The 22,541-nt window shown below is 39.3% G+C and overlaps 1 protein-coding gene across 6 annotated transcripts; it reads left to right on the top strand.

Annotated features, from left to right (window-relative positions):
- The first annotated feature begins 377 nt into the window (after nt 1-377).
- LOC144018035 (multiple C2 and transmembrane domain-containing protein 2-like) lies at nt 378-21,573 on the top strand. Of its 6 annotated transcripts, none has more exons than XM_077520112.1 (22): nt 378-519; nt 4,970-5,535; nt 7,623-7,734; nt 10,323-10,465; nt 10,552-10,628; nt 10,759-10,873; nt 11,275-11,301; nt 12,637-12,792; nt 12,863-12,993; nt 13,062-13,248; nt 14,075-14,168; nt 14,248-14,350; nt 14,858-14,960; nt 15,130-15,231; nt 15,305-15,379; nt 16,836-16,955; nt 18,957-19,070; nt 19,509-19,550; nt 19,631-19,740; nt 19,821-19,930; nt 20,942-21,039; nt 21,244-21,573. In XM_077520112.1, exons 2-22 carry the CDS (start codon nt 5,029-5,031, stop codon nt 21,289-21,291), a joined length of 2,574 nt encoding a protein of 857 aa, XP_077376238.1. In that variant the 5' UTR covers nt 378-519; nt 4,970-5,028; the 3' UTR covers nt 21,292-21,573. The 6 variants fall into 6 exon arrangements, 5 of the variants coding, with proteins under 5 accessions (XP_077376238.1, XP_077376237.1, XP_077376241.1 ...); XM_077520111.1 differs by having other exon boundaries at nt 18,957-19,090; nt 19,514-19,550; XM_077520115.1 differs by lacking the exon at nt 11,275-11,301 and having other exon boundaries at nt 12,640-12,792.
- The last annotated feature ends 968 nt before the right edge of the window (nt 21,574-22,541 follow it).

The following is a 22,541-nucleotide window of genomic DNA, read 5'->3' as shown; positions in this document are numbered from 1 at the left end:
ACAGTGTGGTTTTCACGTGGTGACAATAAGACATGAACCACATCCTGCACAACCTTCGCTTATGGGTAAACGACTGGACGGAGCCAGGTTTTTAAACAGATAAAATACCGACAAGCTTACAGTTGCTACTTTTCCAACAGTGTAAAAAAAAATCAGCTTAACACAAGTGAAAGCAGAACAAAAGCGGAAACGATGTAAATTTCAAATTCACTCTCTCAAAGCGTCACTAAATTTAATTACAAGATCTTTCTTCGTTGATTTTCTTCCAGATATGTATTAGAAATTAAATGTTTGAAAAGATCACTTGGGCGTTTTCGCTTCCTCTTTGAGCTTTTATTTTGATATTTAACGGAAGCACTTTGTTGCCCACTACAATTGCTTGTCTAATGGTGGAGCCAAAAAAAAAAAAAACGGGAGGGGAAGCAGGTTAGAGGCTCACACACTCACCGCGATGTGTCATAGTCACGCAGGGAGAGGACACACTTCGTGGGACGAACTTCCACTGCCGTCGCCGCGAAGGTAAATAAACGTCAATTTTTGTTGTTTGTACTTCGGTGTCCGAATGGGCGGGTGGCAGTGTAGGTGAACTTCTTTACCTGAGCTTCACTCAAACTGACGTCCGACGCTGTGGAAAGTTGTTGAAAAAGCGAGACCAACGCTTCCGGGTCCCATTTGCACTTGTACAAATCGCTCTAAAGCCAACTAAGATTGTTCAATCAAGATGACTTTTGAAGTCGCCAGTCAATCGCAAAGCACATTTCGACAAAACCATTCACGTTCACATTACGCAAGTGAAACTCTACAAGAAAATGACAGTTAGTGATTCACACCTGGCTGCACAACAAGCGGTTGAGCACGAGTACTGATTCCACATACCGTACTGTATATTTTAGTTTTGAACCAAAAAAAAAAAAAAAAAACCTGCATAATTGTCAAGGAAGAAGCAGATTGCCACGAGAAACAGTTGACAATGATCTTTAACTCATTCGGTGACAGAATCTGGGCTTTGCTTTATTAGCCACTGACGAGTATGAAATTCTAAGTGTATTATTGGCACTGCTTTGTGGCGGTTATGGTGTGTCTTGCTTACACTTTATTACTTAGAAACACTTATTTTATGTGAAACCTCAAGTGCGTTTTTGATTGGCTGTTACATCTGCGATGTTGTGTTCATATCTCCAATTCCTAACCCTAAATTCCTGTCTACAAACTTAAACCCTGTACCTAGTTAGTAGCTACTTACTGTAACCCTGACCAACACTAATCTCTATCCCTAACAGTTACTTGGAACCCAAACCCAGAAGAAATTCAGCTTTTGTTCAGACGAAACTTGATTACATTTTTCTGAAGTCATGAGGTGGTTGCAACATGTTACCTAAACATGACAACGGCCTATTTCTTGATGCATACTTTAGCCTGGCAAGAAAAAAAACCTCCCCGTCGTGTTCTGACACGACCCTCTACTTGTTTAGCTCACACACTCACTGACAAGAAGGAGAAAAAGAAGCCGAGGCGATACAATCTGCTGAAAATCACTTCTTGTCATACGTGTGCACGATGAGGCCGTTTTGTGGTTAGTACCATTTTGTGTCCTAATGTCAGATTCTGCAAAGCGCTTTGTTACAGTTGCAGCTGTTGTGAAAGCACAATGTAAATACAAATGACTTGAGTTGTGTTGATTTATCTTAGGAAGAGGAAGTCACATGGTCTTCATCAGGAGAGAGTGAGCACGGGTGTGTGTGTGTGTGTGTGTGTGTGTGTGTGTGTGTGTGTGTGTGTGTGTGTGTGCTACTATGATGTAATCATATAAAAGTCAAACGTAGTCTTGGTTCACTTACACTTTATTCTAATTTCAAAAAAATTATTATTTTCCCCCAAAGGAACTAACAGTTAATCTGTTTCGGGGTCAAATTGCGGCCATTGTAACACATTTTGTTTACTGTATAGGCAAACTTTTAAGTCACGTTATTAATTCTTCAAGTAGGACTGGGCAATATCGTCTGAAAGAAAAAGTTGTTGTTGTTGTTGTTGTTTTTAACCGTTTTCCCCCTTAAAGGGGAAGTCAACCTTAAACGTTTCTTGACATTGACAATAGGTTATTAATATGTGACCTCTCTAGTCTAAACATGTCATTCTGATTCATATTACATTTGTGGAATAAGACGCCTGTGATTGGCTGGCAACCAGTCCAGGGTATACCCCGCCTACAGCCCAAAGCCAGCTGAGATAGGCTCCAGCACCCCCCCTGCGACCCTTGTGAGGAATAAGCGGTTAAGAAAATGGATGGATGGATGGAGTTATGAAGCAAAATCCAGCCATTTTTATCCATCTCAGGGGCGGCCATTTTGCCATTTGCTGTTGACTGAAGATGACATCAATGTTGCTCTGGCATTGACCAATCACAGCTCAGCTGATTTATGAAGCCGAGCTATGATTGGTTGTTACCTGAGACCTGAGCAACATTGATGTCATCTCCAGTCGACGGCAAGTGACAAAATGGCCGCGCCGTGAGATAGATATTAAACGGATGAATTTTGCCGCTTAACTCGTATTCCACCAACACAACATTAACCAAAATTGCATATTTAGAGCAGTGGAGCTAAATACAACATAATGTAAAAAATAAAATAAAATAAAATGGGGGTGGGTGGATTGTATTTTTTAAAACGAACAACCTGGCAAATTAACATCACATTTATCATCCAGCTTTGTTTTTTTTCCCTTTCCCGTCACTGTCAAGGTTGTCGATGGAGAGTTAGTACAACAACATTTGTCTGTCCATGAACCTTTTGGTACATGGACAGCAATTTGTTGCTTTTTGATGTTGTGACCATGAAACTCCCGACGGTTGCCCAAATGCGCTTTCTGGCTGATTCCGCCATCATGTCTTTGACGAGGCCGACGCTATGTGACGCGCCCCATCGCTAATGATGGCTGGCTCTCCGCCTACCCAATTAGTAAGTAAATCCCAGTGGCTGATAGTGATGAGTCATGAAAGCAAACAAACCTTTTGAAGTGAACATACTGAAGGCAATAATTTCTAGGATTGCTTTGTTTTATTATAATGACTTATTTTTTCCTGAGTGATTGTAACTAGCGCCCAACCAAATAATCTGTCAGCATTAGCCCTTTTCAAAACAAACCTAATCATACAGAGTTTTGGCGATTAAATGCTGATATATTGTTCCTGATAACTAACTGCAAAGCACAAAACTAATAAAAAAAAAAAACACAAGGGCTTGAAAATGGGTATTTGGTGGCCTTATTTATCACGAGTAGACCCACAAAAATGTCTCAAGAAGCCATGTCTGAAAAGACTCAGGAAGCATTCCATTATGAAGTGAATCTTGTCACTCAGGATTGGTCTGCCCAGTGGATTTTTTTTTTTTTTTTGGACTTAAACTGTTGTTTTGCTGTGCTCCTAATCCCCATATTTGGGTCGGGCTGCGGATCTGTGATGCAAGCGCTTTGCTCGTTTTGTGACTCACATACAAGGGGGAGGGAAAGTACACCTCACAGACATGCGGCCCACTGACTCCTTGAACCTGGCCCAATCAGCATTTATTTACATTATAAAAAGTCCTGTAATATTGCAAGATTAAAATGTAATCATTAATGTATTTTCATTTTTAATTCTTTTGTTATGGAAGAATTGGTTGACTGATTTATTTATTTTTTATTAAATAATAGCAGTAAAATACAGTTAAGCAATTCTTAAAATATGTTACAAAATAAATGTCATTAAATTAATTTAAATAGTACAATACAATATCAGAAAGAATGAGATAGTATTTTGTCATTATTAATTATTGTAAATACGCATTTTAACTTTTTTTTTTAATATATTGCATCTATGAATGAGGTAAGTTTCTATTCATAACCATAACATGTATTTACTTTTTCTTTTTTTTTTTGTTAAAGTTGATTCATGTAATGTAAACATTGAAATGAAACTAATAAAATAATAAAACCCTCATCAATGAATAGATAAATGTGGTTGCAAATTTTATCTAATTTAATATTGTTGGATAGTAAAATAATAAAGTAACTTAATCTATGGAAGAGGTAAAAAATGTATTTAAAATGTTGACAAAAATGTGTTTATTTATTAATCTCATTAAATAATTGGTTAAAATGGTTCAAGATTTATGTAAATAAAATATTAATAAACCAATCCATTTCGCTAATACATGCAAATGACATTTATTTATTTTTTTTAAATAACTGGTTAATTCAGTTTATTACCATAAATTAATTATAAATTGTACAATTTAAAACCTGTTGAAAGAATTTTTTTTTTTTTTTTTTTTTTTTTTTTTTTTTTTGCCATTTAAGAATTGTTTTACATATTTTACAGGCACATTAACTTTTTCTTTTCTTTTTTTTACCTTATTTATGAATTATTTGGGGAAAAAAATCATCTCATTAAATAAGTTGGTTGATATAGTGTAAATAATGTACATATTAAGTTATACCATACTGTACAGTAAATTAATTGTATCACAATTGTTTGCCATTGAGTAAAAATGCCAAAATTATACAATTGAAAGTTTTCCCACCTGTTCGCACTTCACTCATGTGCCCCGCGTCATGTTACCGTGGTTGTGTTTTGTAAATGTTCGTCATTGTTGTGTTTTGTTTTTTTTCCCCCTTCTGTTTGTTGGCTGGCGATTTGGTGGTGTGTTCAAGGGCCGGAAAGGCGAGTTTAAGCGTCTGTGAGAGAGACAATAGTCTACACACGTTGCTCATTTGCAACTTTAAAAACATTCATGCTGTATTGCCTTGTCCTTTGTTTTTTTAAAAAAGAAACAAATATTAACAATGTTTAATATAAGACTGAGCATTTTATTGGATTTTTACGTAAATATGAGCTCTTGCGAGTACCTAAAAACTGAAAGTCAGTGATGCGATTATGACTGCGTCTGGAAACATTGCTAATGTCTTTTTGGTGTTTCTCTTTGTGCCGTAGATGTCGGTGAGTACGCTCTAAAAAAAAAAAAGAAAAATCATCACGTCCAGAATCCCGGCATGCTGCAACACTTGCGCCGGAAGCTGCGGCGGGACAAGCCGGGCGTGGGGAAAAAAGGGCCCGCCGCCCATGCGGAACCGTCCGCCGTCGACCACCGCCTCAGCTCCTCGGTGCCCGACATGCGGGACTTGCAACGGAGCGTCTACAGCACCGTTTCTTCCTCCCCCTACCTCCGCAAGAGTCCCGCACCGTTCTACAGTAGCCCCACCACACCACTGGCCCATCCTGCCCGACGAGGTGGCTTAGGAGGAGGAGGAGGAGGAGGAGGAAGTGTTGTATCAACAGGGAATGAGCACACACGGAGCGTGGCTGCAGACTGCACAGACTGGACGTCCTCGCAGGAGTCGTTCAACAGCGAGCACTTGGAGGACAGACCCCCACGGTGGCGACAACGGTCAGCCCGGAACAGCGACGGTGGTGGCGGCGGTGGAATGGAGGCTGAGGAACTGGCCCTGCCCGAAATGATGACCGTGTACAGCCCGGACGGTGCGGACGAGAGCTCACAGGTGAGTTTTGGGAGAAAAGATTTGTGTGGGTGTCATTTCAAATTCTAGAAAAAAATTATGTTTGGCACAAATTGAGTGACACGCTTTCAACATTGTTTTTGCCTATATTGATTAAATAGTGATATTATATTAACTCATTTGCTCCCAAAAACGTATAAATACGTTCTGTTTTAAATATTAACCACGCTCCCAAAAACGTATTTATACGTTTTTATGTTGTTGTTTTTTTTTATGCTAGAGCATATAGAAGGCTTTTTTGATGCAGCCTCTGAACTGAAGAGAATGCTTCAAGCAATGGTAGTTATTACAAAAACGACCAGCAGGTGTCAGCAGAGTATACGAGATCAAACTGGGCCATGTTGCAAAAAGCTCTTTTTCCCCACTGTTTTCAACAGATTAGTGAATAATGATGAAACGTAGCTATATTCTAATGTGAATTGCTGCAAAACGGAAACGGATAGAAATATACCTTTTTTTTTTTTCTTTTTTTTCCTTAAATGAGTGCTACATCGCACATTAGTTGCCACGACGACTACTTCTTCAATTTCTTCTTCTACTTTCTTTTGACAACTGTTTGTTTCTCACATGGTCCTTTGGAAATTGAATTGCCCACACCTGGTTAAGAGGGTCACATGACATGTTTGCTCAGGACGTGTCCCGGAACACGTGATTCTTCTTTTAACAACACAACCGAGTCTAAAATTCGATTCTGCCGCTTTCAGAGTTATGTTTGAGTTCCACCGTAAAAATTGCACTACAGCGGCTGTGAATATCCCAACCGGCAACTTTCAAGGTCAACATTCCTTCGCAGGTGTGTGTGTATGTTTCTGCGTGTATCACGAGGCTGCACGTTTAGTTGTGAATTCTGCAACACCTGAAGTCGGACATGGACGAACTCGCAGGCATGTTGTCGGTCGCGTTCAGCACGAGTGTACAAGTAGAATTGTGCTGAATTTAGATTTTTGTTTGAAAGCAATGATGGCTTTGCTATTCTGTTTGGGGGCATGGTTGTGGAAACATTGCGTGAAAGAGTGCTTGGTTTGGAATGAAGCCCTTATAGGCAGCAAACTGTTTGCTCCAACAGGTGCATAAGATATCGATACAGCCCTCCCAAAAATGTTTAAAATTGACTATAGTTTCACCCTATATTGTACACTCAAAACTGTGATCCTTATGTTCTTGACTCAGTGACGCAAAGATTCATCATTTTAAATATAATCTTTAGCTTTTGTTGGGCACTTACGCTAGCTTACACTGAGCAGCTAGCTCGCTAGCCATTAGCTGCCAATCAGCTGTTAACTTGCACAACTGCCAACTGATGTTTCTCAGCATTATCTTGAGAAGTTTACCACACTGCTTTCTCCATGGAGCCTTGCCTGTCTTCCATCTTCCGTCTAGCAGCTGTTCACGGTCAAGCTAGCCTACTCCTCTGCTAGCATGAAGCTTCAGAAGAAGCAGGATGTTTAGGCAAAATTACTCAAAGAGCCCAAAAATCTTCATTATTGTTGCTACGTTTTTCAGGGAATAGGTACTATAACTAATGTTCTACAGGTGTGCATAATGTCAAGTCAGTTGATAGCCCATAACATACTACGATGTAATCCGTCCGGCGTTTACAAATCAGACTCCAGCCTTTTCACATATGCCGCCATTGTGCGGCGTCCGAGCGACGATATGGAAGCTTGCCGGTGAGCAAATAGCTTTGTAGACGAGGTATCTCGTGTCGCCACCGCCGCCCAGCATCTGCCGTGGACATTAAAGAAACGGCTGCTGCTCAGAGCTTCTGCTCAGTTTAAGGCTCAATTCAAAAAGGGGGCTGCCTGGTACGTTTCATTACCACACCTTTGATGACATGTTGCCAGGTGAGGAATGTTTTTATACTATTTGCCAGCAGCTGTCATTGGTTATCAAACAGTAAACTCTGTTGACAGAGAATTGTGTATGGAGACTTGCAGCTTCACAGTTTACCTAATGTCTTCCTTTTTTTTTTTTTTTTTTTTTTTTTTTTTGCTACTCAGGAAATTCCAGTGCATTTAAAATTTGGTAGCTGTGATGAAACCTACTCATACTAAACTGTGTGTGTCCAGCGTGACATGGAGTCTGCCAGCGCCGTTGAAGACAGCAAAGAGTCTTCGAGCTCCTTCTTGCTCACCATCAACCTGAAGGAGGGTCACAACTTGGTCATCAGGGACCGCTGCGGTAAGAAGAAAAACAAAATGGCTTCTTTGCGCTAAAATAGCCGACTTCCTGTTCAATTTTGTGCATGGGTCAGTGAGACTCAGCTGGCTTCCAGATTAACTACTTTATTATTATTGTTATTATTATTATTATTATTATTATTTTATGTTTGTTTTGTTTCAGAGATTAACTGTGCAAGAATAAATTCTTAATTGCTTTGCCTTTCGTTTCACAACTCTGCTCTCTTATGTTATCACATTTCACTTCAGTTCATTGTACTCAGAAGATATGCTTGCATTTCTAATAATCTTGTAATAAACATGTAAATAGTGTACTTAAAGCGCTTGTTTGAAGTGAATCGAAACTAACCGCCCAAAGAAGTCTGTATCTAAACAATGGCTTTAGTTAAGGGCGTTCATGCAAATCTCCATTATTAAAGAGAACCCCTCCGCTTTAGCAAATAGTTTCCCTGGCCACCCGAATGTGGAATTGGAGATTAGTTTGTTTATCCGCAAAATCGATGCGTCCTGCTAGAAAAACCTTTCAAAGCTTCAATATATTTGACTGGTTTGAAGGTTTTGGCGGCCTGAGTGTAGCCAAAAAAATAAAAAATAAATCAACAATTGACGGCATACTTGAAGACCAAATAGCGACCGAACCGCAAAGCTCGAAGTAATAATAATCATAATTATAAATCGTCCTGACATCGATTTGTTCCATTGCCATAATCTTGCCTGCCAAATGTTTGACGGTCAGGAATGTGAGATAATGTCGCTGCAGGTTAGCAGTGTGTTAGCTGCAATATTCCTGAAGGTAGGATTCCAGGTGGCGTATTGTAACCCGTCTGTGCCCCGCCCTGCTACTGTATGTTTACTCTCCGCCAGGGCAGACAACCCGAACATGAGACCAGGGATCAAAGTCCAAGTTTTCTTTGTCGCGGCCGTCTAGTTTGTAGATGTGGAAGATGAGCGTTTGTTTAATTAGCCATTTAGTTGTTGCGATGCTCGGGTTACTGCAGCAAAGCTATTAACAGGCAAGATGGTTCATTCAAGACTCGGACCTGTCTTGTGTTTATAGAAAAAGGTTTGTTGCTTTCATTGAGGACAAATTGTCTTGGGCTTTTTTTTTTTAAGACAAAAAAAAACATTCATTGGGATCATGAACGTTTTGAGTGCCTAAATTGAATCCCAAAACCTCTAAAATTTAAGATTTTTTTTTTTTTTTTTTTTTTTTTATGTACCGGTATGTCCTTTTTAAACAACCTAGAGAACTGTTAACATACATTACTTCATTGAAATGTAATATTTTAACAAAATTATGGCAATTATGTTGTTAGATAGGAGTTACCTTTTTTTTTTTTTTTTCCCTAGCCAGCAAACTTTTCAGTTGATCAATTTCCTGTGTTCATATTCCAGTTAAGGTGCTACCTGGTAAACTAACCGATTGGATGCCCATGATCAGGAAGTGTTACACTTCTCTTTCACAAATTGCGATAAAATGAACAAAAAGTTTATCGGTAGGGAGTTTTAGTACCCCTAAACCTGTGAGCCGAGAATTCCCCCTGATTGAGATGTTTTTAAATGACCTTTGCTGTTTTACAAAAAAAAAAAAACACATGCGCTTCATTGAAATGCACAGTGTTAAAAAAAATAAAAAAAATGTGTGCATGCATTGTAGCCTCTGCTGTTGCCTTTGACAACGGTTAGATTGACTGGCCAAAGATGAATCTGCAACAGACGAAGAAAAAGAGGTCAATGTAAACAAACGCATTCGCTATGCTAATTAGGAAATGAAAATGTGGCTTGGGTTAGCAGTAATTTTACTGTGGGAGCAGAACAGGAAGTTGTGGCCCATCAAACCCAAACATTCACATACGGGTGTCGTTTTTCTTTACTGGAAGGCTCATGTGGTAACTTCCAGTCGACATTAAGAAACAGCATCTGGCTAGTTTTTTTTTGTTTTTGTTTTTTTCTTTTTTTCCCACAAGTTGTGCTCAACAAGTAGACCTTTTTTTCCCACCAATTTGTTTGTGTTTATTTTCACCTCTTTTGGTCCTGGCTTTGTTTTTTAAACTGTTATGAAACAAAACTACCAAAAAAAGGAATTAATGTATATTTATGAACCTATTGAGTCATCTGCTAACATAAACAAAGTAATCCCCTCCATATTGCTAACGTATGGCGCAAAGGTCACCATTAGAGTTGTTTTCGCAATCCATCCCATAATGATCATCTATAATTAGAATGCTGCTAGACAAGTAGAGGGCAGACCTCCACCATGGCTAAACTAAAAGTAAAGAAGACGACGACGTCATTGATGCCAAAGCAGGGAAATTTACCGTATGAATGGAAACAATTCACAGAGCTTATTTATTTTGCTGGATATTATATTTATTTTATATCCATTTTTATTTCACTTTTAGTCATGTGGTTTTTTTTTTATTTAGCCATTTATTTCATTTGAATTTTGGCAGTTTTGGTCCTCCATAGCCTCAATGCAATTGGCTGTTCCTCATTCACCCTCCCTGTCCAAAGTTTTGTAGACATTGGTGTTGTTTCCAATTGATCAATCTTACATTCACTTTTTTTTTTTTTTGGGTCTATCTTTAGGCACCAGCGACCCGTACGTCAAGTTCAAACTGGAGGGTAAGACCATCTACAAGAGCAAAGTGATCCTCAAGAACCTGAACCCCACGTGGAGCGAGAACTTTTCCGTCCCCGTCCGGAATCTCAGCCAGTGGCTCTACGTCAAGGTGGGTCACAATGACAAAGAGCCAAAACAAACAGGTCTGGCTTTTTTTCATCTGTCACCATGGTAACCGTGGCCATCACAACGCAGGTGTACGACCGCGACCTGACCACCGACGACTTCATGGGCTCGGCCAGCGTCCACCTCAGCGACCTGGACCTGGACAAGTGAGTCCTGTCAATCACTCTTCGATGTTTGTAAAAAAAAAAATATACCTTCTTTTACAAGACTTTAAATTGTTTTTGTTCACTGAAATGTCATCTTGAGTTCTTTTCATTTTCCGTCTCGTTTGTGGAGGGTGAACGAGCTGTGTCTGCGTCTGGACGACCCCAATAGCCTCGAGGACGACATGGGCGAGATTCTGCTGGACATGAGCCTCAAGCGCAGAGATGGAGACAGCCGGCGCGGACCAGTAGGGGGCGCTTTCGCACGCCTTTATTGCATTGCTTCTAGCCAGCGGCTGCTTTTTGTTGTGCATTGTCTTGAAACGTGTGTGAAAAGGCTCAGTCAGACGTTCGCGTTCGTGGTTAGCATTGTTTTTAGCATTAGCTTTCGGAGGTCTGCTGACCACTATTATTTGCCGTTTTCAAGAGATTTGAGGGTACATTTGGGAAAACTTTTATGACAACATTAATGATGGTGTTTTCTTTTTGGTATACGTTTGATACAAATTAGCCTGAAAGTCTGACTTTGCCTTTCATTTGTTTTGTGTGTTAAGTAGTTAATGCAGTACGTGCATTGTGCTAGCCACTGTCAACTAACCTGACTGTGCATTTTGTCTTCTGCACCTAACACGCATGCTCCGACCCGCAGCGCTGGCCACAAATCCGCAGTAGTCGGGTAAGGCTCGTCCACACTAACAGTACGTTTTGTCATATGTATTCATCGTCATTTCTGCTTAAAGTATCGCAATCGAAGATGTTTTCGTGTCAGCTGTTTTGTTGTCCATACGCCATGCTCAATGTTGGGGTTTTTTTGTTTTTTGTTTTGTTTTTTTTGTTTTTATTTTTTATTTTTTATTTTTTGTGTACAAAACATCACTTAATTTTAGTCAAGTTGAAATTGGAATATACTGTTTCTAATTTTGATAAAATTGAATTTGATTTAAGATTTATGTTGTCTGGACCAAATTGTGTTTGATGTTTACAAAAACAGATTGGGTTAAAATGATCTTTAGAAACACGTACGTTAGGTTTATTGATTGCGTTGACCTTGATGTTTGCAAAACACTTGAATTGTTTTAAATGTTTATGAACACATGTCCGCAATGTACATTAGGTTAATAACAAACTCAATTGTCTTTCATACACAATTTCCACAAACATGTTAGGTTTATTGAATACTAAATTGTCTTTAATGTTCATTTAAAAAGTCTTAATCTTGTGCATTCATAAAAACTTAATTTAACTTATAAATATTTATTTTTAATGAATAGTTTGGGAGAATGTCTCTGATTTAATTCTTGTTTCTAGGCTTTCCTGGAATAAAATTCAGAGAAACATCCATTTAGTAAGTGAAAAGTTTGGTAGAGTCTGATTTTTTTTATTTTTTTTTATTTATTCATTTTTTTATTTTATTTTTTTATTTTTTTTTAAACAGGAAAGTGATACCTAGCAATGCAGTGGTTGTTTAGTTTTTTCTTTTTTCTTTTTTTTCTTTCTTTTTTTAGTTACACCAGCCCTGTTTACTGGCATTTGACGGCATGCATGCTTGTCGAAGGTTGTTAACCACGCATGCATGTCTGCAAGATGCACGTCACCACAATGCAACACTGCCTGCTTCACCTAACGTGTGCGCTAGCACATTAGCTACACCCGCATGCACGGTGCACCGAGATCCACGAGGCAGAAGTGGGGGGTCTTCAAGTCGCATGCATTTGACCCCAGTCAGATTTAGGTTGCCAATTTTAGGACTTGGTTAAAAATTGACGGTTTAAAGTACCCAACGTGACTTTTGACTTGGTGTTCACGATGTGATTTAGACGTGGACTACATGACTTACTGTACCAAGTCATGCCTTCACATTTTGCAAATCAGAATTTTGAAGACTTGCCACCCACTTCAAACTTACACCCCTGTTACGTAATCCCACCTCTCCCAGGAGCACCTTTTTTAAGGTTAGCCGGCTAGCTACATTTGGCTAGCACTCCATCTCCCACATTTGGGTTCTTTCCAGCAGAACTCGCGGCTGTCCGAGGCGCTGAGGAAGAGTCAGCTGTGGAGTTCGGTGGTCAAGGTGACGCTGGTGGAGGGTCAGGATGTTCCCGTGGACTCGCCCACCGGCCAGCTCTTTGTCCGCTTCCGGCTGGGCGAGCAACGATTCAAGAGCAAGGTTAATGGAAAAAAATGCTAAATTAATGCAACAAGTATAGCTAATGCTTAGTTTGTTTGTATTCTTGTAGAATGTCGGCAAGGTTTCCAAGCCTCAATGGAGAGAGAGGTTCACCTTGAACCACTTCCTGGACAGCACCAGCATCCTGGAGGCGGAGCTCTGGTCCAAAGAGGGCCGACGAGCCGAAGAGTGTTTGGGAGCGTGAGTCTCTTTACGTTGCCTTCTTCTCGGTCCTGCTTGGATTCCATTTGATTTGATTCCTCACGCAGGTGTGAGGTGGATCTTTCCGGCGTCACCCTAGATGAGAGGCAACACTACACGCAAGCGTTGGACTCGGGCCGAGGACGTCTGGTCTTCTTGGTCACCGTCAGCACCTGTAGCGGGGTCTCCATTTCGGACCTTTCGGCGGCGCCCCTCGACGAGCCAGCTGAGCAACAAAACCAGCTGGACAACTATGTCAGTATATCGCTACAACTACTCTGTTTGTCCACTAGATGGCAGTATTTGTCTGTAAATGTGCACTGGGTGACATACCCAGATGTTTTCATTAGCTGGAAATTCCCATTGCTATTGTCCGTTATGTGCTCAATAGTAATGATGTCATAGAAATGATAAAAATAAGATCCCTATATTAGCAAATATTTTAAACGTTAAAAATATCTTAAATTCACCCAAAAGTTTTTTTTTGTTTTATTGTAAGAGATTTTTTTAAAATTGTAATTTAAAATAATGCAATTTTTTTCCAAAAATCCCTTTAAAATTCGTTAAAAAAAAAATAAAAAATCATGTCAATGCCAAAGTTATCCCAAACCAATTCAAACGTAACTGTATTAAAACCTACATCTGCATCAATAAGTAATAATGTTATAAGAATAGCAACATTTCCCAAAGCTGTCTTTTGCCCAAATAATAATAATAATAATAATAATAATAATTATTATTATTATTGTTATTATTATTATTGTTAGCAAAAATGACTAAGCATTTCCTTATAATGACAACATTAATTTATATTATATTATATTATATTATATTATATTATATTATATTATATTTATATTTATATTTATTAACTGCTGTTGAAAATGGGTAAATATCCCCCATATTTATTGGCAAAAATGTCCTAAAAATGTTTTTGTTTTTTGTTTTTTTTGAAAATAAATTAAAAAAAAAAAATAACTGAGAGGTTTGTCTTGACTAACATAAATAATACTAATAATGGCCGTTATGTTGCTAATGTCACATTAGCGTGCATTACCATCATGCTTGTTGTGATTTTCAGAGCCTTCAAAAGTCCCTGAAGAACCTCAGCGACGTCGGCTTTCTCCAAGTCAAAGTCATCAAGGCGTGTGACCTGCTGTCCGCTGATCTGAACGGTAACCTCGGGCAGTTGTTTGTAAGTGGGGAAAACGCTTTGCATTGTGGGAACTCATTCTGAGCATTTTCTTTGCGTAGGCAAGAGCGACCCCTTCTGCGTCTTGGAGCTCTGCAACGACAGGCTGCAGACGCACACCGTCTACAAGAGCCTCCAGCCTGAGTGGAACAAAGTCTTCACCTTGTCAGTATTCTTTCACTTGTTACATTTGGCTCCTTTTTTTTTTCTATTCTATTATAGTAAGTAATGTCACTCACCTTCTTCCCCATAATATTTTAATATGTCCAGAAATTACTTTTAGAACTATAAATCATTCATTTAAATCACTTGGAATCTACCCAACAAAGAATTGAAACATTAAATAAACACACAACAATGAAATTAGATGCTATATATTGGTTTAAAAAAAAAGAATTTAGATACTAAATAATGTGCTGAACAAATTTGGAGAATAAATGTATACAAGAATTTTGAACGTTAAAAAAAAAAAATCACAAACTGATGTTATATTTGTTTATCAAGTAATTTTGACAAATTGTGTCCAATAAAGGAATTTAACTGCTAGTGTGCACGGAGTATTTGTTGAATAATTTCCATACTTGGGAATTTAAGCACACAATATTGTACAGAAAAGGAAATTTGATGCAACAACAATGTCTACAACAAGGAATGTTTGTTGTGTGTCCAAAGTCCTGTGCATGACGTCCACGAGGTTCTGCTGGTGACCGTCTTCGACGAGGACGGAGACAAAGCTCCAGACTTCCTGGGGAAAGTGGCCATTCCTCTGCTCTCGGTACAAAGCCGCCGCCTCCGTCCCTTTCGTCACGCCTTCCCCGCGGCGTCGCATCGGCATTCCGTGTCACGCCGAGACGTGATCCGACTCGACTGGCGGTCCGGTTCACGGTCCGGTCGGTCCCGCGCCCCCCCGCTGACCCTCTTTTGTGTGTTTGCGCTGGACGCAGATCCGCAGCAGGCAGCAGATCAGCATGCCCCTGAAGAAGGAGGACCTGGGCGGCCTCACCAAAGGAAACATCACGCTGGAACTGGAGCTCATTTACAATCCTGTGAGTGCACGTCCGGAACGTCACGACTCGTCAAACCTCCAACCTCCCCTGACAGGATTTGTTTGTGATGCAGATCCGAGCCAGCATAAGAACATTCCAGCCTCGGGAGAGAACATTCATGGAAGATAATCCCAAATTTTCCAAAAAGGTTTGAGTCTGTTTTTGACAAATTTATTTCAAAGCCAGTTCCTAAACGCCACACCTCCAATAAATGACTTGAAGTCAATAAATATCTCCCACCACTGTTTTTGTTGATTAAAATAAATAAAACTGCATTTGTAAATAAAGGCCTCCCTTCAGTAAATAAAGTTACCAGGTACACTCTGTAGTGAAGACAATAATTTGTACAAATAAAGGCCTTCCCCCAATAAATAATGCACCCCTTAATAGGCTGTTAGGTGTGTGCTATTTGGGGTTTTATGGTATATTTTTAATTATTTTATGCATTTGTAAATAAAGGCATCTCTTCAGTAAATAACTTTGCCAGGTACACTGCAGTGAAGACAATATTTTGTACAAATAAAGGCATTCCCCAATAAATAATGCACCCCTAAATAGGCTGTTAGATGTGCAATTTTGGCTTTTATGGTATATTTTATTATATTATGCATTTGTAAATAAAGGCATCTCTTCAGTAAATAACGTTGCCAGGTACACTCTGCAGTAAAGACAAAAATGTCTACAAATAAAAGCCATCCCTCAATAAATAATGCACCCCTAATAGGTAACCTAAGCTGTTATATGTCCAATTTGGGGGTGGGGCGGTGTGTTATGGTATATTTTGGGTTAAGTCCGAAAGTCTGAAACTCACCACCCACCACTGGATTATTGCAGATGAGTGGATCCAGTCCAAGTGTTCCCCCCCCCACTCATGTAAAGTGGTAAAAGCAAAAGGGGCCCGCTGCTTTGAATTGAGCGTTAATGGCCGCCAACCGTGCCGTGTTCTGCCACATTAGTTTGATATAACGTGTATGCGACATGTTGCCAGACCGGGTGCCTGACTGTCTCTACTCCCCACAAAAGGCTCATTGTTGCCACACAATACGTCGCCCGCTAACGCCCAAATTGGCTTCCAGTGGCTGTGACGTCCGGTGTGGCTCCTACTGCTTGTTTTCATGTTGGACAAAATCAGGTCAGATTTCTGACGCGGAACCCTCCCCGCCCGACCGCGGCGGATCCCGGATGCCAAAACACGGCCCCGCACTCTCCGCTGCGCTCTGCGGACAACCGGCTTGATGCTAATTTACTGTCTTTGAAGTTGATGTTTTTGTAAACATAGAAAGCTAGTTCGTTTAGGGTGGCATGACCCAAAGGTTGTGAACTCATTCACTGCCATTGACGGCTATAGACGTCAAATCTGTTTTAACTGGGCTGGCAGTGAATACATGAATACAAATAACACATGTGATTGTAAACAAAGGGAATTTCGTTTTCTTTTAGTGTAATGTGTTTTTGTAAACATGAGAGATGATTAATCATCGTTTATCCTATTTTTTTCATTCCATCGATTACCCGGAGAAACGAAAGCCGCGAGTTGAGATTGGAACCTGCGCCACTTCACCTCTGCGCCGCCGGGTTAATCTTGTTTCCAATTTGTTTGCCAGGCTCTGGCCAGGAACGTGCAGCGAGTGCAGGCGTTGTACCGGGCCATCACGTCCACACTGCAGTACGTGAAGAGCTGCTTCCAGTGGGAGAGCGTCCAGAGGAGCCTGCTGGCGTTTGTGGTCAGTTTGTGACGTTCACGTTGCAAAGAAGTTTGGTTTGGTACACGACGCAATTTTTTTGCCCGTTGTGGGAGAAACAACAGTACTGAGAGTACACAGTGCATTAGCTTTGCTTGATGGGAGGTGTTTATTAAAGTGGACCAAACTCCTGGGATTATTTATTTTTTTAAGTGGAGAGTTCCTTAAGGTATTTATGGATAAAAATGAAAGAATGGTATTTAAATGAGATGAGGTTTTTATTCAAGTGGACAAAGCATCTGATTTTTTTTTTCTAATATTTAGCCTAGTTACATGGGCTAAATGAGGGATTTATTTGGATTTATTTTTATTTTTTGTTTAAGTGGGGAAAAAAGCATTTTTTAAAAATGAGATTATTGTTTCTATTCCTGGAAATCAGTTTATTTTGAACTGATGCCAGGTTAAGAAAAAAAAACAACCACCAGGTAACTCAAGGTTAAAAAGCCCAAGAATGATGAATTTAACTGAGATGCTGTGTCGATTTATTTAAAAGGAAAAGACCTGTCTTTTTTTCTTTCTTTTTTTTTCTTTTTTTTTTTTTTAATACGACGAGGTGAGGCATTTATTCATTCAAATGGTCGAGGCACTTGCAGTTGTGTTAATTAATGCAGGTATTGAACTAAGGGGAAGAATTTAGTCCCACTACTTCGTACCTGCATCAGCATTTGCATTCTCGTAACCTCCTGTGTAAATTGTCCCAAATTTCTGGAAACTTTCCACAATCTGGATCAGAAACGTTGCACCTCGCTGAGGATCCGGAATGTTCCGAGATCCTGGAAAGTCTTCACACAACGATGACTCGATAACGCGGCATTCATTTTCTCTATTTTGAAGGCCGAATGGACGTGGGCGGTCCTTGGCGGAGGTCTCGTCAAGAGAGATGATAACACACAGATACCGCACGGCCATCTGCTGTCATCTTCTCACACTTAAACGCCTCACCCTTTATTTCCTTCCTTCCTTCCTAAATCCCTGCTTTGGCCCGGGTCCCCGGGATTACCGCCCTGGCATGCCGCGCTTTCCTCCAGCATTAAGTTGGGAGATCTCCTTTATTTTTTTATTTTTTTATTTTTTTTGGATTGTGTTTCCCGCTCTGCACATGAAACACAAGTCAGTGATGACAATCTTTATGAGCCGGGATACTTTTACAGCAAAGCGTGATTTGGCCTTCAACACAAGTGAAGGCTCTCACGGTGGTCTGGCCTTCGAAGGGCCTCATAGCTGCCGTTGTCCCTTTTTACACGGCAACATTCACATTATGAACCAATAATGGTGGTGTTTGCAAAACAAACAAACAAACAAACAAAAAAGTTTACATTATCAGGCTCCAAAACACTGTCTAAAAATGACATTTGTTTTCAAATATCTTTAAAAGGTGTTTACTTGAGGTGTGCTGTTTAGTTCTTCAAGAAGAACTCGCACCGACCTTTTTTGTCTTATTTGTCCACGTGGAAAAGACCCATACACTTTTTTTTCTTTTTTTTTTTTTTGTGTTTATTTAGTAGGCAAAGCATAGACTGTATTAAATTAAATGAGGCATTTAATTGTGGTGGGAGATTTATTGATTCAATTGGATGAAGCACTTAGAAGTTAATTGATTGGAGGCATTCATCTACTGTAGCTGGACAAAGCACCTGATTTTTTTTTTTTAAGGATTTGATTTTCTTATTATTGAGGTGAGGCCTTTATTCAAGTCGACAGATTGTCTGCCATTTTTAAAGGAGGCAAGAAATTGAGGCCAGACATTAGTTTTCTTTCCAAAATACAAAGCACCTGCAAAAAAAAAAAAAAAAAAAAAAAACACACATTCATATTTCTGGTCATGTGTTGCTAGGCAGAACTCCATTGGCCAAAATTGGCCATTTATTGTGGGCAGACTAAGAAAAACACTGAAGTTCAGATTTTTCAGGAAGTGGTTTTCCTCCAAACGGGAAGTAGTTGCTGCTCTCTCATTGGCTGACGAGTCATGTGACATGCATGCAGGTGTTCCTGTTGATGGTGTGGCACTGGGAGTTCTACATGCTGCCCCTCGTCCTGGTCCTGCTCATCTTATGGAACTACTTCCAGATCTCCTCCGGGCACGTCAGTCAAGACCTGGTGAGCGTCTTGGTGCCACGGTGTGTCTGTTTTTTTTTCCCCCATTCAAGTAGACAAAGGACCTGTTATTTTAAGCAGGTAATTATCTGAAGCAAAGTGTTTATTTTTTCTTTTTTTTTTTTTCAAGTTAACCAAGAGTTAAAGGAAACATTTAATAAGGAGGTATTTATTTATTCAAGTTAAGGATTTTTTTTTTTTTTTTGTAGTTGAGTCATGTATTGTTGCTGTCCTGTGAAAAACACTTTTTTTTTTCTTTTTTTTTTTTCATTTTTCACATTTTTATGTTTACAGGATGAAACTGAATGCAGATGTAAAAAAATAAAATAAAAAAAAGAGTTTTTCACAGGACAGCGACAATATGCCCTCCCTGAAAATTAACGTCATATTTGACAAATGTATCCCTTCGCTAACATGAATGCTGGTCATGGTCCTTCTCAGAGCAGTATGGACGTCGGGGACGAAGAGGAGGATGACGAGAAGGTAATGAATAAAATAAAAAAACACCAAAGGAATAAATACTCAACATGTGGAAGCGCGTTTATTTGCGTGGCTGCCGTCAGGAATCGGAGCGTCGAGGTCTGATGGAGAAGATCCACATGGTGCAGGACATCGTCATCAGCCTTCAGACTTTCCTGGATGAGGTGGCCAACTTCGGCGAGAGGATTCAAAAGTAACGTTTACACTTGTTCACGTTTCAAGTTGGGATATTTTACAAAGAATTCGCGTGTGTTTTTTTCTTCTGTTGTTCAGCACGTTCAACTGGTCGGAGCCCTTCCTGTCCAGCCTGGCCTTGCTGCTTTTTGTCACCGCCACCGTGCTCACCTATTACATCCCAATGCGATACATTGTCTTGATATGGGGTAAGCAAAAATGACTTTTGGAATTTGTTTTTTTTTTAAACAGTTACAAGAAATTTTTAACGCTCTAGAAGTGCAGCAGCAACATTTTTTTTTTTTTTTTTGCGGTGCTGAAATGTCAACATACTGTTTATTTAAAAAATAAATAAATAATACGGTGTATGTATTTTGACAGGCTTAGTCCCTTCCTCCACTGTATGTTTGGAAACGTTTATTAAAAAAAAAATATACTAATAATAATAATAATAATAAGAGAGAGAAAGCTAGTGCAAGCGTCAAAGTCAAGATGGTCCAAAGTGTTTCGCATTACATGCAAATAAAAACATCGAAGAAATGACGTTTGGCGACGAAAAGAAAATAAAGCAGTAATTGATGTTTTGTGGTGATATTTTGTTTGTGTGCCAACCAAGGTTATTTTAGTTAACTAAAACTAACCAATAAAACTAAAATTCAAAAAACAATTTCGTTAACAAAATAAAATAAAAACGAAAATGCTTTTTAAAAAAACGAAAAAGTAACTGAAACCACATTTTGTGTTTACAAAACTATAATTATAGCAAAATGTTCTTTGTTTTCGTCTTTGGTAATTAATTTAATACATGAGCCTTTGGGGATGATTTTAAACGTGATTTTTAATTAGATTTATTTTGATATTAACCGAAATAAGGATGATTTAAATTGTGTCACACAGAAGTGACATCATCTCGCAGCAGCCAATAGAAAAGCACCTTCAGATGACGTCGCTCGCCTGATGGTTTTGGAATATTGCGCACAAGTAATACACATTTTTTTAAACTAAAACTAAGCATTTATTAAATAACTAAAACTAATAAAAACTAAAAAAATAAAAAAAATAAAAAAATAAAAAACACCCTGAAAACTCATTAAAACTAACTGGAAAAAAAAGTCAAAACAAACTAAAATGAGAAATTCCAAAACTATAATAACCCTGGTGCCAAAATAGTGCTGAGTGTTAATGACACTTTTTCTTTTTTCCTTTTTTTTTTTATCCAGGCATCAACAAGTTCACCAAGCGATTGCGCAACCCTTTCTCCATCGACAACAACGAGGTGCTGGACTTTCTGAGCAGGGTCCCGTCAGACGTGCAGAAGGTAAGCGAGGCCGTTGAGTTGCGTTTGACACAAACGACAACAAGTAGAATTCCGTTCCTTGCTCGTCTATACATAATTAGCTTCATCTTTGTCACGATGGAGCTAGAGGGGGGGTGGGGGGGCTGCCAGTTGTCATTGAAGTTTTAGTTTGTTTGGTTTTGTTGATGATGGTTGCTAATATTGTGGATGTTGGCGTGTTTTTAGGTCCAGTACAGCGAGCCAAAAGGCGTCAAGAAAAAGAAGACGACGTAAACGGACCAAGACTGAGGACCCGCCACCATCTTCCATTGTTGACGACTTCGGAATATATATTTTTGTATGTACTTTCTACTTTTGAATACTGTACTTTTGAGTACTGAAACCACTTGACAACAAAGGACAGACTTGTTTACTTTTCGTTTCATTTACTTTTGGATGTTTAACAACTATTATTATTATGTTTTATTTTATGGTTTTACACAGGAAATATGCACATTATTTATTATTGTCTGGCATTCTAACAGCAATAAATGCACAAGCTCACTTGTCTTTTCACTGTTGGTGACCTTTTGTGACCCCTGCAACCCCCAATCGCAATATCCCAAATCACGCAAATGAAAACATGTATTTTATCAAAATGAAAGGAAAGTTTGTGTTTTTTTAATAGTTGCAATGTGAGTAACAGTTATATGAGAATATATGATTCAGAATGAGTTCAAAAAAAAAAAGTGCTTCTTTTTTTTTATAATAGAATTAAGTCATAAAATGTTGGAATATTACATCAATCAGAAAATAAGTCAGTCACAATTTGACAATTTTTTTGTCATATCCTATAATTTCAATAAAATGTTGTGATATGATATGTCATGAAGAAAAAGCCTTTTTTTACAAAGACGAAGTTGTGATAAACGGTAATTCGTGGCTTTGTGCATGCCACATCACGTGTGACCTTCGCAAGGTCACAGAGGAGGTCACGCGACAGAAGGCGTGAACACGACGGTCGACCCTCGCACCTCGACGTCTCGTTAGCGTCAACGCCGCCCATGAATATTAATGAGCATGCCTTCAAGGACGCTTGCAAGGTCGCGCCACTTTGACGCATGTAGCGCGCAAGCAGCTACTATAATGATGTGAATCTGTACCAGTTGTGCATTAGCAAGTCAAATCCGCATTTTCACCTGCCGCAAACATGGCCGCCGCTGTTGAGTCTCAGAGGACTTGTTAGATCTCGGCATGTGCGTGCTCGTATTATCATCAGTAACATCAATGGGTTACAGAAATAAAAGGGCTTAATAAGGCACATGTTCGTTCAATCGCAAATTACTGTATATAAAAATCACCACTTTACTCAAATAAAGCTAGGGGAGTAAAGTGGTCATTGGGGATGTAACGATAACAGCGGTTTCGTGATATTGCGATATGTCACGATATTAAAAGCACGCATCTGTTCAAAATGTTAGTTTGATTTCCATTTGTGCAGTTCTACCACCCTCTGGTGGCTAGTTTTTGTTTTTTTTGTGCAG

This window comes from Festucalex cinctus, chromosome 4, assembly GCF_051991245.1.
Source record: "Festucalex cinctus isolate MCC-2025b chromosome 4, RoL_Fcin_1.0, whole genome shotgun sequence".
NCBI classification, from domain to species: domain Eukaryota; kingdom Metazoa; phylum Chordata; class Actinopteri; order Syngnathiformes; family Syngnathidae; genus Festucalex; species Festucalex cinctus.
Note: the sequence above shows the minus strand (reverse complement) of the source record. Positions and strands in the feature narration are given on the sequence as shown.